At 54.0% G+C, this 13,893-nt stretch overlaps 1 protein-coding gene across 3 annotated transcripts in view; it reads right to left on the bottom strand.

Moving 5' to 3' along the window:
• Positions 1-13,380: 13,380 nt before the first annotated feature.
• LMX1B (LIM homeobox transcription factor 1 beta) overlaps positions 13,381-13,893 on the bottom strand; it is a 78,167-nt gene continuing 77,654 nt past the window's right edge. For all 3 annotated transcript variants that reach the window (XM_081802643.1, XM_081802644.1, XM_081802645.1), the window contains exon 8: positions 13,381-13,723. In XM_081802643.1, the coding sequence (XP_081658769.1) occupies positions 13,566-13,723 (158 nt within the window). In that variant the 3' untranslated portion in view covers positions 13,381-13,565. The remainder of the gene's footprint in view (positions 13,724-13,893) is intronic.

Genomic DNA, 13,893 nt, shown 5'->3' with positions numbered 1-13,893 from the left:
CCAACAGACCAATGCGACAGTAGTAAATGCTCACATGCATGAAAACCTGACATACAATAGAACCAGCTCTTCAGACCACGGAGTAAGGATTAACTGTTCAATGCAAGATGCCTGAATAATTGGTTATCCATATGAAAAATATGAAATCGGATCTTTATCTCACCTGTACCCCAGAATAAATTATTTTTTTAAGATTTAAAAAAAATTTTTTTTCTTAAAGCTTTTATTTATTTGAGAGAGAGAGTGAGCAAGAGAGAGAGAAAGAAGGAGCAGGGGGAAGAGGGGGAGGCAGATTCCCTGCTGAGCAGGGAGCCCGATATAGGGCTCTATCCTGGGAGTCTGGGACCATGACCTGAGCAGAAGGCAGACACTTACTGACTGAGCCACCCAGGCACCCCAATAAATTATTTTTTTAAGATTTTATTTTTAAGTAATCTCTACACACAACGTGAGGCTTGTACTCACAACCCTGAGATCAAGAGTCACACGTTCTATCAACTGAGCCAGCCAGGCACACTCCCCCCCAAAATAAATTCTTAATGGATTAAAAATTTTAAATGTGAAAATGAAAACTTTAAAATTTAAGAAGAAATATATAAGAGAATATCTTTATGACTTGGGTAGGGAAGGATTTCGTAAATAAGACCAAAAAAAAAAAAAATCAAACCCTAAAATGTATAATAAATTAGTCTACATTAAAATGAAAAACTTCTATTTCACAAACTGGAAGAAATTACTTACAACACATATAATTAGCAAAGGATGTGCACCCAGAATATATTTAAAAAACAAAAACAAAAACTAACAACCCTAGAAGTAAATAAGAAAAAGACAAGGGCGCCTGGGTGGCTCAGATGGTTAAGCGTCTGCCTTCGGCTCAGGTCATGATCCCAGCGTCCTGGGATCGAGTCCCGCATCGGGCTCCCTGCTCCTTGGGAGCCTGCTTCTCCCTCTGCCTCTCTCTCTCTCTGTCTCTCATGAATAAATAAATAAAATCTTAAAAAAAAAAAAAGAAAAAGACAAATAACCCAAAAGAAAATTGAGCAAAAGATATAAATAAGCATTTCCCAGAAGAGGAAACGCCAATGGAGAATATACAAATGAAAAGATGCTCAATCTCATTAACAGTAGGTAGTAAGTAGCAAATTCAAATCACTTGGGGCAGGTCAAAATTGGTTAAGTGCTGTCAATGATAGGGAGCAACAGGAACTCTTATTCAATGCTGGTGGGAAGGTGAATAGTAAAATCACTTTGGAAAAACGCTGACTTTGTCTTATAAAGCTGACTCTGTGCGTATCCCGACAACCCAGCCACACCCCTACCAGCTTATGTTCTGGAAAGACTCTGTCGGGCATGTGTGCATTAGGGGCCTTGTAGCTGGATGCTCATTGCAGCATTGTTCATTCTAGTGAAAAGCTGGAAAAACTCAAATATCTGCAATAGGAGAATTAATAAATAAATGGCATGTTATACTGGAAAAAACGGTGGCTACATGCAACACTGTGGATGAATGCTGGCAATGATACTGATTTTTTTTTTAAGATTTTATTTATTTGACAGAGAGAGCACAAGCAGAGGGAGAAGCAGGCTCCCTGCTGAGCAAGGAGCCCAATGTGGGACTCGGTCCTGGGATCTTGACCCGGGCCGAGGGCAGCCGCTTAACCGACTGAGCTACCCAGGCATCCCAATGATACTGATTTTTAAAAGGGAACTAGTAGAAGGCTATGCATAGTACTATAGCTCTTGTAAAAAGCTCAAAAAGAAACAATATTAAATGATATATAATTTGGGGGATTAGGATTTTTAAAAAAGATTTATTTGTTTGAGAGGGCAGGGGGAGCAAGTGTGAGCAAGGGGAGGGGCAGAGGGAGAGGGAGAGAGAATCCTCAAACCGACTCCCTGCTGAGCTCGGAGCCCCACGTGGGACTGGATCCCAGGACCCTGAGATCATGATCTGAGCTGAAATCAAGAATCCGATGCTCAACCAACTGAGCCACCTAGGCACCCCTAGGATTTTTTTTTTTTTTTAAGCAAAGCAGTAATAAACACAAAATACAAGATAGTGGTTATCTTCAGGAGTGAGGTAGGGGAAGGGATGGGATGGAATACAGAGGAAGATTCAGTGATTTTGGTAATGTTCTAGTTCTTATCTTTGGTCATGTTCATAGGTGTTCATCTTGTGCAGCATAACTTTTATGACTCATATATTTGCTTCGTGTATGTATCAAATAGAATGTAATGAAAATAAAAACGAATCCTATTTATATGCCTTTTTAAAAAACAAGAAATGGGGCGCCTGGGTGGCTCAATCAGTTAAGCGGCTGCCTTTGGCTCAGGTCATGATCCCGGGGTCCTAGGATTGAACCCCGCATCGGGCTCCCTGCTCAGCAGGGAGTCTGTTTCTCCCTCTCCCTCTACTGCTCCCCCTGCTTGTGCTCTCTCGCTCTCTGTCAAATAAATAAATAAAATCTTTTAAAAAATAAATAAAAAATAAAAAACAAGAAATAACCAAAAAAGAAAGACAGCAAAATAAAAGCCTGGACAAAGATAAAGATAATAGGGCAAAGGCAAACAAAACATGACGTGGGAATGCCAACATTGCCATCCAAGTAGAATTCAAGTCTAAAAGCATTACACGGGACAAAGAGGAACGTTATTTAATGAAGGAAGACACATTCCCTAGGAGGATAGAACAATCATAAACAGTCTATACCTATAATAAAGCAAAAAATCCAGGAAAAACGCAATCACAGGAGCTTGTCAGACTCCTCCTCCTGCACGGTGATCGGAGAGTCCTCCCCACGAGGGTACTGCTGGCTGGGCCCCCTCCTGAGCACTGCCCTGGCTTTAGGGAAGTCACCACTGGGACAGGGGCCCACCTTCTCCAGTGATTTGGAAAGGGCTCAGAGAGTGTGGCCAGGCTCCCGGGGGTCCCAGTCTGGCCTTGTCTAGTCTCCCAGCCCCAGTTCCTGCACCTGCTCCTAGATCCAGCCTCCCCCAGTGGATGAGCTCTTGCTCATCCTTACCTGTGTGCTCTTTATCGACGTTCTAAGTTTCTAATCGATGGGATTTCTTCTAGGGCTCTTCTGGCGGTGGGTGGGGGGAGGGGGATGTGGTGGGGATGGGGGGGGCTCTAGTGTGTGAAAATGAACCCATTCTCCTCCCTCCCCCTTCCCATGTTCCTATCTGTGCCTACTGGCTGTGTGAACTTGGCAAGCCGCTAACCACCCGGAACTCTGCCTTCCCCTCTAAACAGCGTAAGGCAATGAGATGTCAGAGCCACAGGCCGTGCCCGCAATAGGGCTGGGTGGGTGCAGGGGAGGGACGGTGGCTTTCTCCCTTTCTCCCTGCTTCTCTTGTCCTGAGAAGCCGACTTGCGGGCCGTGCCTGGGACGCAGCTTAGGATGGGCCGCACCCCTCCGCCTTGCCTTTAAAGTCTCGCTCCAGTTCCCCTGGGAAGAGGCCTGCCTCATTCGTCCCTGGGGCCATTCCAACTCACTCCTTGGCCTGCAGCCTAGTCTGGTGAAGCCCGCTCAGAAGGGCAGAGTTGCAAAAAATTGGGAGCTTTTCCTGTCCGTCCCAGCCTTCCTTCTGGGCAGAGCTGCTTCTTTATACTGGTGACCCGCTCTCAGGATCTGCCACTCACTGAGCAAGCTCCTTTACCCCTCAGAGCCTCAGTGTTTTCACCTGTAGAATGGGGATAATAATTACACCTTGAGTGACAATGAAATGAGATCATGCCTAGAGGCGCTGGCCCGGCATAAGTACCCGCAAGGAGCAGCTATTATAACTGTCCTGGCCATCGCTGCCAGAACCGTATTTCTAGGTGTTGGCGGGGCATTTTACAAACCACAAGATCCTTTGCAGTGAGCTGACCTCTTCTAGAGCTGCCGCTTCCCTTTGCCTCACAGAGCATGAATGCAGTTTTCTGCCCTTCTCCAAAGCGCTCTGCTGCTGGACATTTTTGGGATGGATACAGCCTGATTATTTGCTCATTAGCAGCTCAGCACCAGTAATTCACTTTTTCAATTGAGCTCTGTGGCTTATGGCGTACCCCACCGCCTGGCCCAAGTTCCATGCGTGGGGGAACCCAAGGGGACCCCGCACCGGGCAGATGCTCACAGCCACAAGAGCTCTGATGGCAGGAACTGTTCTTGCAGCGACGGTATGTGTATTTTATGCCAACAACGATCGGTTTCATTTGTTCTCAGGAATCTCGGACAATATCCAGTTGAATGGAATCCTCAGGGGAAAAAATGCCCTCCCCCCCCAAACAATATCTCCTCTTAAATGCCAGCTCAAAATCTGTGTACATGTTAGGTAGAGTTCTCACAAACTGTATTTGTATAAACAAAGTGGGGCGATGTTGCAAAACTGGGGGTGGGGGAGGTCCAGGGGTCCTTATTGTGTCCTGTTGAGAATCATCTCAGCTATTCTTTTTGAGCACTGACTTTATGCCAGGAACTTGGAAATGTGATCTCATTTATTTGCCCAATAATTCTGTGAGATGGTATGGGTTTTAGTCGGGGCTCTTTGGTAGCAAGTGACAGAGACTTAACTCTAACTAGCTCAAGCAGTAAAGGGCTTTATTAGCCATTTATTTGTTAGTCTCTTGATGCCTCCATAAACTGAAGCCTTGGTCTGTCTCCCTGTCTGGCTTCCCTTTTACCTGCAGTCCGTGAACTGGCCACGGTCTCTAGGGCTCCCCCCAGTGGTATGAAGCAGAGCTGCCAGCATCTCAGTTACTTGTGATCCAAGAAGGTGCCCCAACATCATCCTTGGACCAGTCACAGGTAATGGAGTACTCTGGCCAGGAGGTCTAGGCCACAAGACTCAGGCTGACTGGCAGGGACATGCTCCCACTGCCCATGCCTCAAGCTGGTGTCTCAGGGAACACAGCTCCCAGAAGCTTCCCTGGCCTAAAAGTGTTGGGAGAAGCCTTGCGACTGCCAGTGCTAAGGACAACCCCAAACACTCCCTCCAGGGCCCTTGGGCTCTCCTGGCTCGGTGTTCTGGGCTAAGAGTCAGCTTCCTGGGTAGGCAGACGTGAGGGGCACCCACAAATACTCTTAGCCACATTGGTTGAATGCCTGGGTTTGGCTGAACCCTGTGACCGGCTCACTTGCTCATGTGACCTTCATGATGGCCCTGTACTCACCCCTCAGTTTATAAAGAAACCAAGGCTTGGGATGGTTAAGTGACTTGTCCAAGGTTACATGGCCAGTGAAGAGCAGAGTCGGGACTGGAGTTTGATAACACTGCATTGTACACTCCCCAAAGCTGGAAGAGGGGGCAGGGCACTCCCAAACCCCAGAGCCCTGGTGACTGAAATGATCAGAATGAAACCCTGACTCCCAGTCAGGGGCTTCCAACCGTGACTTAAATCCCCTGTTCTGGAAGCACCCATAGGGGCCTGTGTTCTGTGGAGGTAGACCTGGATCTTGCCCAGTGAGGGAGCACCCCTCATGTCCCTGGGGAAGCTGAGGCTGCCCTGGGTCCTGTGCATGTGTGTGTGTGAGGGGGAAGGGGGTTCAGCAGTTCTGCACCCACCCTTGTGGTTTTCCTGCAGGGCTCAGGGAGGGCTGATTCCCCAGGAGCTAGGGCACTGATAATAACTAGTCTTTCTCTGGCTTTTAGCCTCTCTGAGCCTTAGTTTCCTCATCCATAAAATGGGGGTAGTGACAGAACCTGCCTCACAGGTCAGTGTGAGGAGTCGGTGAGACGTGCACAGTGCAGCTGGGAGTGGCTACAGCAAGAAGAGGTTGATATTTTTACCCCCTTCTGCCTCTCCTTGTTTTCCTCCTCCTGTGTCTTTGTCACTGCCCCAGCTCTGTTCAAATCCCAGATCTGTCATTTCCTAGCTGTGTGGCCTCAGGCAGGTTGCTTGACATCTCTGAACCCATGTTGCTCTTCTGCAAGATGGGAATGCTCACACCTGCTTCTTAGGGTTGTGATGAAGAATGCACAACATCATCCCTGTAAAGCTCCCACACAGGGCCTGGCGCACAAAAGCCTCCGAGGAGGAAGAGGATTTCTTCCCTCTTTCTTTCTTTCTCTGGCCTTAATCTGAAGCCATCCCCGCATCACCACCCAGTCCAGCCGCTGCCTCGGCTCTCACCTGCCTGACTCCCGACCGCCACCTCGTGGCCTGACAGGTGACTGCATGTTCAGAACTGAAACTCAAACTAGCTCTGGTCTCCAGAATTGAGTAGCAAAATCCCCCCAGCTTTGTTAAGGGAGGCACTGCTCACAGAAAGGTCCTAGGTGTTCTGTCGCAGAGGAAAGATGCACGAGGGGCTGCCTACCATTGGGCCCATTCCAACTAGATTTTGTGCTGAGACCTTTCCGTGCATCACATTGTTACTGATTTGGCTCTGATTTGGATCAGAGTTTTCCAAAGGAACAAATAAAGGTCCCTGGAGCCACCGTGGGCACATCAAGGGTTCCAAGGCATCGACATGTGCATTTGCTTTATCTGTAGAGTGGGTACAGGGGCTTTTGTTTATTATTCCTCTTTCAGCCACAAATAGATACATTGCATAGCCTCTTCTGTGTTATTCAAAAATCTCATCGTGTGCTGACTTCATTCTCAGCTAAGCGGAGAGCGGTTTGTGTCAGGTGTTCTTCCAATGCCAAGGACCCAAATGACTGCCCCCGGCGTGTCCAGCACCAGGGATCTCAGCTCCTGCCATCTCTGGCCTTTGGATCCTGAATTCAACCCAATTGTGCCCCCCGCCCCCGCCCCCGATGCCTCACTACTCCCACCTCTGAGCACTTGCTCTGGTTTTTCCCTCCCCCAGGAGGTTTTCCCTAAATTTTCAGCTACAGCTGACAAGCGCCCCCCCCATCCGCCCCCGCTTTATGCCTCTCTCGTAGCTCCTGCTTAAGCTCTGCCCAGGCGGACATGCGTCCTGGGAGACCTGCCAGGCGAGAGATGAAGATCAAAGGGAAGGAGCAATCAGGGGGCTATCCCCGTTCTCCAGTCAAGCCCCAGGGGTTGCTCTGAAGTCAAAGCCATAAATAGAGTCCCACCGTCTGTCTGTCTGTGCCCCGGGTCAAGATCTGCCTGGTATGGGGTCCCAGGACGCTAGAAGCAAAGAGGGCATCTGAGGCAGAGCGGAGCTGGCTGCAGGATGGGGACTCCTGGGAGGAACTGGGAGAGCAGTGTCCTCATCTGTCAGGTGGACATCACAGTCCTTCCTGCCCCAAAGGGCTGGGAGGAGTGAAACAAAGTGTGCAAGGTTCAGCACGGTGCATGGGGCACGGACCGTCTGGCAGGCAGCCACTGGAGAGCAGGCTGGCTTCACTTTCCAGGTCCGGGGGCGCTGTTCACATCATGCTGGGGTGGGGGGCTGCAGGGCTGCGTGTGGTGGCCCTCCTTTTGACCATCCTCCTAATGCCACCTAACCGCCCATCTGTCCAGGCGGATGCCCGTTCTGTGTAGCAGCGCACATCCCTCACCTTCTCCATTCCGGGGCTCACAGCCCAGCAGGGTTCTCGAGGAAAGCTGGGGGCCTGGGAGCTGTGGGGAATTCCGGAGGCAGGACTGTACAGGGGCTCAGCCCTCGTGAAGGCAAGTTTTATAGGGTGGGCTCACAATCATGTTCCTCTCCTGGGACCACCCCCTTCTCAAGACCCTCTTCCACCCCAAGTTCCTAGGAGAAGTCACCCTGGAGCGCGTTGCTTCTCTCCGAGCCTTGGTTTTCTCATCTGTGCAACGGGATGAGAGCTGCTCTGGGTTGCTGTGAAGGTCAGTGGGCTGAAGTCTGTGACTGGCAGTGGTGGCAAAGGCTGGTGTTTGTCCTGTTTGAATCTGCCCCGGAAAAGAGGGGGCCCGGAGGGAGACCTCCTGCTACGCCCTCTTTCTCCCCAGGGACCCAGCCTGTGTTTCCCCCACCTCCAGTGCCTTCACCTTCTGGGCTGGGGGGAGAAGACAGGCAGGAGACAGGGGAGCACTGGATTAGCACAGCTCCTCCTCCCCCACCCCCACATTTTTTAATGACAGGATTTTAAACGGTTGCTGTAGGCAAGAGAGTTGGCAGCCCACTGCTGGGGGTGGGGAGGGGTGGAGCTTGGAGGCCCCTCTTACAGGAGCCTGGGCCTGGGGCTTGGACGTGAAGACCCGGTTGAGTCCTGTCTCTGTGCTGTGCAGCGGGGCTGAGTGACTTAATTTCTCAGGGCCTCAGTGAGGCCGCTCTGAAGGTAGGAGTTTCCTTGATCCCCAGGTCCCTGAGCTTGACCTTGGAGGACCACATCACAGGGCCAGAGAGTGTGGGGTGCTGGTGAGGCCATGGATTTGCAGCCAAACCTGATTTTGAATCTTGGTTCTGCCACCCCTTGTGACCTTTGTCATATCGGGCATGGTCACTACCTCCTTCTGAGCCTTGGGTTCCCTTCTGAAAACTGGGACCTTGATGCTTACTGCTCAGGGTGTTGCAGGGTGCAAAGGAAGAAATGATCGGGAGTGCCTCAACTTGTCTAGACTCCTGGAAGCCACGTGGCTGAGAATCACCCAGAGGCTGCAGAATGAGTGCGGGGTGGAGCGTGCCCCACAGGGGGCGCTGGTGCCCGAGGGCAGAGGGAGAGCGGCTAGAGGTGGCTTCCAGGTAACCCTGGCCACAGGAGTGGGGACAGGAGGCTGAGAAGGAACAACCAGAGAGGTGGGGAAAGGGAGACAACATTAGAACCTCAGATCTGTGGATGTGAGGCCCTGCCCCCAGTCTCATTGCTTCTCCCCCACCCCCAAACTGAGCTCTTCTAATTTAGGAGAGTTACAAGATTTTGCCTGCCCTGAGACTTTGCACAAGACTGAAGCACTGCCAGACACTCCTCCCCACATAGTCTTCTCCATGCTGGCTAACTTCTGAACGCAGCTTAATATGTAGCTTCTTCCAGGAAGCCTTCCTTGATGCTTTACCCCTCCAGGTGAGGTTGGGTACCCCTGCAACAAGGCCTCTCCGAACCTCAACTGAGCTTATGTCAGAGTCTACCTCCTCGAGGCACAGACCACTGAGCCCTGGTTCTCAGTCCAGTAGCTGGCACCTAAAGGTCTCATCATGTTGGTTGGTTGAATGAATGAATGTGTTGGGATGGATGCATTTAAGCATGGAGGTGGTTCGGGGTTGGGATGGGCCAAGGATGGGAGGGTGAAGATTATGGGATGCAACAAGGAATGGGTTGGGGCAAGAACAGGGACCCCGAGCCCTCCCTCCTTCTTGACCTGCTATCCCTGGTGCCCATGGAGGAGTTCCCCCACGCCTCGCACAGGACTGGCTCGGGCCTGGCCCCTCCCTCCCCCCAAGGACAGGCGGCACAGGAGTGTACAGGTTGGTTTATTTACAAATATACTGATGTCTCATCTTTTGTTGGTGTTTCCATTTTCTGCTTTTGTGGGAAGAGGCAGAAGGTGAGCGTGGAGGGCAGGGTGGGGGTGGTGATGTGGTAAACGCTAATAAATAATTTAACAATGACAAGTTATTAAATAAAATGTGTCTGGGGATGGCGGGTGGGCAGTGAGAGTCTGTACAAGGAAAACAGAGGAATGGCCGATGGCCGGTCCCCACGCCCAGCTGGGCTGGGCTCCCGTGGGGCCCTCGGTGGGGTGGGGGCACCAGCAGACAGGCTCATTGCAAACTGCATCTTCCAAGGGCCAAATGTTGGAGGGTCTTTCCTGCTCCCCCAACCCTCAGGCCTCATGTGCCCAGGAATGTGGGTAGGTATGTGAGCCTCCGTGTGCGTCCGGGTGTGAGTGTGTGTCTTGTGTGCGTGCGTGTGAGTGTGGACCCTCTCCCCAGCAGGGTGGAGTGAGCCCCAGAGCTGCAGGTTCTCCCAGATCGGAGGTGAGGTCCTCACCCCAGGTGGTGCCCCGAGCTCAGGCCAAGCAGGGGTCAGCCGGCTCGGCCCTCCCCCGCCCAGGCTCCCTGGGCGCTGGCTCCACAGGGGTAGGTGAGGCAGCCTAGGTGCTAGGGGGCAGCTGAGCCCCCTGGAGGAGAAGAGGCCCCCCGCAGCCCTGCGACGGGGGGGCCTGACCTTGCTTGGGCCCTGTTCGCCCAGAGGCAGTGGACTCCTCTCCTCCCCCTCCTGGGAAGCCTCCCAACATGCACAGCCCACCTTGTAGGACCCCTTCCCCTACAGGCTCTGCCTGCCCTACGGTCGGACCTTTGGAACCATAGGGTCCCTTTGTCTGTGTGGCCCCCCAGGAGGCTCCATGGAGCAGGCAGATGAGGCTCTGGCTGGGGGCAGGACCCCACCTTCTTGTCCCTCTTCTGCCTCATTTGCTGTGTTACCTGAGGCAGATTCCTTCCTCTCTCTGAGCCTCACCTTCCCCAGCAGGGAAACGGAAGTCGGTTTTTCTCTAACACTCCCTCTGCCCACCTCACACTTTCTGCCTCTTCCTCTGGACAAGACCTTTACCTCCCTCTTCCCTGGGCTTCCCATCCCAGCCACCACGGATGATGATCTGATGGTCCGGGTGGGGTGCTCCTGGCTACTCACTGCACGCCCAAGTCAAGGCTGCACTTCTTCCCACATGAAGTGGGAAGAGCCCGCTTATCTCAGCTCACCCCAGACCCCAGCGAGCCTGCTTGCCTCTGCGTGCTTCTTGCCTCCTTTCTCTGAGCCTCGGGTTCCTCATCTGAGAAATGCGTCCCCGCTAACATTTGGACAGAGCTGGGTCGGAGTGTGAATGCCTCTCCTTCTAGAAGAAAGCCCCTCAAGGGTGGGCCCCACATCTTGTTCATCTTGTCTCCACACCCAGTCCAGGGCTGGGCAGGGTGGACACCAGGGTCTGGGGGAGCCTGAGGGAACTGAGGGCAGTGAGCCACAGCATACAGCAATCACCTAACCACGGCTGATGGGGTGTCTCTGGCCCACGGAGCTCTCTGAAGTTTCTCTGGCTTTGACCATCCGTGGGACATGAGTGCAGGTGTCTCTGAACCAGCCGCTGGCAAGGAGCAGGGCCCAATGGGGACAGAGCCTGGGCTGGACTTGGGAGGTTGTGAGGCCCCCAAGTGGGAAGAGGTGCCCCCCAGGGGCTGGCAAGAGTTTCCTAAGACAAATCATGCCCCCCCACCCCCTCCTGACCTAGAGGCCATTCACCAAACCAAGAGGATGAGGGGCTGGCATGGCATCCCTGTTCCCTCCCCTGTCCCAGCCTGGGCTTTCCAGGCTGGGATAAAGGGAGTGGACCAGATGCCTACTTCTGAGCTTCCTTCCAACTGAAAGAGTCTGGGGGAGAAGGACCAGGGCTCCTGGAGGTTGGGGGGTCTGCCCCTGGGCCCGCCCCAAGTGGCCCCAGCATGATTTGGACCATGTGAGCCAAGAAGAGGAAGGGGAGCATCTCTCAAAAACCAGCATGGCTGCCTAAGGGACCACTGGTGGCCCAGGACAAGAGCTGGGACCGAGCCCAGGAGGGCTGAGGTTGCCGAAAACCGAAGCAGCAGCCAAGATCCCTGTGGGAGTTTGTGTGGCACAAGGAGGAAGGGCCAGGCTGGCTGCTCTGTCCGGGGTTGGAGGGGGGGTGCTGCTGAGCTGCATCGCCCTGCTGACGGCTCTGGTGAAGAGCACAGGACGCTCTGGAGCAGCCGAGGTCTCCCCACTGGAAGGAGGAGCAAACACACGCAGCAGGCTGGCGAACTGTGAGGATCCCAGAGAGAGCCAGGCGGAGGGGCCCCAAGGCAGAGAGAGACAGACACCCATTGCCCTGTTCACTCAAGGGCTGGACCGGGCAGATCTCAGGGTGGCGGCCTAGGGCTTGGTGTCAGAATTAAAGGCAGGGCTCTGAGCACCTGGCTGAGGATACAGTGGCCACCAGAGCCCAGTGAGGGGTCACTGAGAACAGGGCCCATCAGCCTGACCTCACTTCCTCTTTTGACAGAGTGAGAGCTGAGTGGATCCGGGGTGGGGTTGATGCAGCCTATCTGGCTTCCAGCAGGGCAGCTGACAGAATGGGGCTGAAGTGCACTGGAATGCGTCATCCAAGGAGGACTGGTTCATGGGCCAACACCAGACCGGGACAGGCCCAAACGGTTCCCGTGCCTCGGGTGAGAAACACAGGGCTGTCTCCTGACATCGCAGGGACAGCAAGCCGTGGTCACAGAGCTGCGGGTGCAGAGAAACTCCACAGGCCTGACTGAATCAGATAAGAAGAAATGTAGCAAGTAAAAAAGTCAAGGTCCTTCGCTGGATCTAAACAATAAATGTCCCCTCTGCCACATACACACAGAAGAGAGATGTGGCTTAGCCGTCACGTGTGTGAGGGTCAGGGGATTCAGTTACAGAAGGGCAGGGTGAGTTTCCAGGTCATGTGGCCTCAACTGTTCACTGCATTTGGGCCACATTAACAGAGGCAGGGTGCCTAAAGCGGGGGAGGTGGCTGGCTGATGTCAGTGGGGAGATTGGGTTATATCTGTTCCACCTTTGGGAGGGAAAGCTGGAGCCCAGCTGAGGGTACAGTTTTAAGAGAAAGAGCTAGAGAAACTGGAAGAGCCTGGCTTTGAGAAGTGAAGACTCGGGGCTCAAAGAGGCAGAGGCAAAATCAGCAGAGAACGGCAGCTGACCTGGGGCCCGGTGAAGTAGTGGGCTCCTCGCCGCTGGAGGTGTGCGAGGCAGAGGGGGCCAAACTTCAGATGATGTGCCACATGGGTGACTTGGGAAGGTCCCTTTCCCCCTGGAGGTTCTGCCATCTGTCCTACCTGGTTCTGGGGGCTCTGTCTCTGCCCTGCCTGCTCAAGCAGGCCCGTTTAGGCTGAGGCTAGGATACATCTGGGTCCATGTGTTTCAAGCCCCAAACTCTCCCCTCCCTCCCCTCCCCCCTTCCTTCTCCCCTATTGCTGTAAGAAGAGGGGGTCCCTGGCCCGCTCTGGCCTCTTTCCCCTTCCTGACGTGGCAGGGCTGGCTCACAGAGCGCCTCTGTGTCTCTTTAGCTTGTCTGTGTACCTGTGTGCTTATCCACATGGGTGTGCCTTGGAGTGTGCGTGCGTTTGCAAGTGAGGCTCAGTCTGCCCCCCCCAGGGACTCCCCCTCAGGGCAGAGCCGAGGTGGGCTTGGCACACCTGCCGGACTCTTCCCCACTTCTGTTCCAGGTTCGGACTGGGACGGGTGAACCCAGGCTGGCGGAGATGGGGAAGGTGGGCACCAGCTCCTCAAAGGTAACAGGCACGGCATACAACATCATCGCCTTGGGGCATGCCGGGGGTGGGGGTGGAGGGGGGCCTGCCTGGGCCTAGGCCTGGCCCCTGGAGGTTGGCTGGACACAGAGAGGACGTTTAAAAAAATAGAGAGAATTTAAGCTTCCCAAAAAAGAGATGGGTAGGGAGAAGGAGGCGATGGAGGCCGAGGTGGGGCTGGGAGGCGAGTGGCTTTCCGAGACTCTGGGTCCCTGGGGTGACACGGTCTCTGTGGGCAGGACGCGGCCCTGCCCAGGCTGCGCCCATCTGCCTGCCCGGCTGGCCCAGGACAAGGGCACCGTATGGCTGTGTGTAGTCTGTGCGGGCGGTGGGGTGGCCGCGACGGCCGCAGGCCCACCCCAGGACCCTGGCGCAAGCGTCCATGCGGCCGGCTGGCTCTCAGGAGGCGAAGTAGGAACTCTGCATGGAGTAGAGCCGGTCGATGGGGTTCCCCACACGGGCCTGCAGGGTGCCCACATCTGAGGAGCCCAGGAAGCAGTCACTGAGGCTGGTTAAGGAGGTATCGCTGTCGATGTCGTGGAAGATGGAGTCGTTCCCTGAGGGCAGAGGGGGTGTCAGGAGCCAGGACGGGCGGGAGCTCCGGGGGCGGGGCTGTCAGCCCTTCGGGCTGTGTGGCCAGAGGTGAGGAGGGACGGGATGACCTGCGGCGGCAGCGGGGGCCAGAGCTGCTGAGCGCGGCGGGCGGGGCCTCGTCGGGCGGCAGCAG

The sequence above is a fragment of the Leptonychotes weddellii genome, chromosome 14 (assembly GCF_054177405.1).
Source record: "Leptonychotes weddellii isolate Sample4059 chromosome 14, ASM5417740v2, whole genome shotgun sequence".
In the NCBI taxonomy this organism is placed as follows: domain Eukaryota; kingdom Metazoa; phylum Chordata; class Mammalia; order Carnivora; family Phocidae; genus Leptonychotes; species Leptonychotes weddellii.
This window is presented reverse-complemented; position numbering and strand designations above follow the sequence as displayed.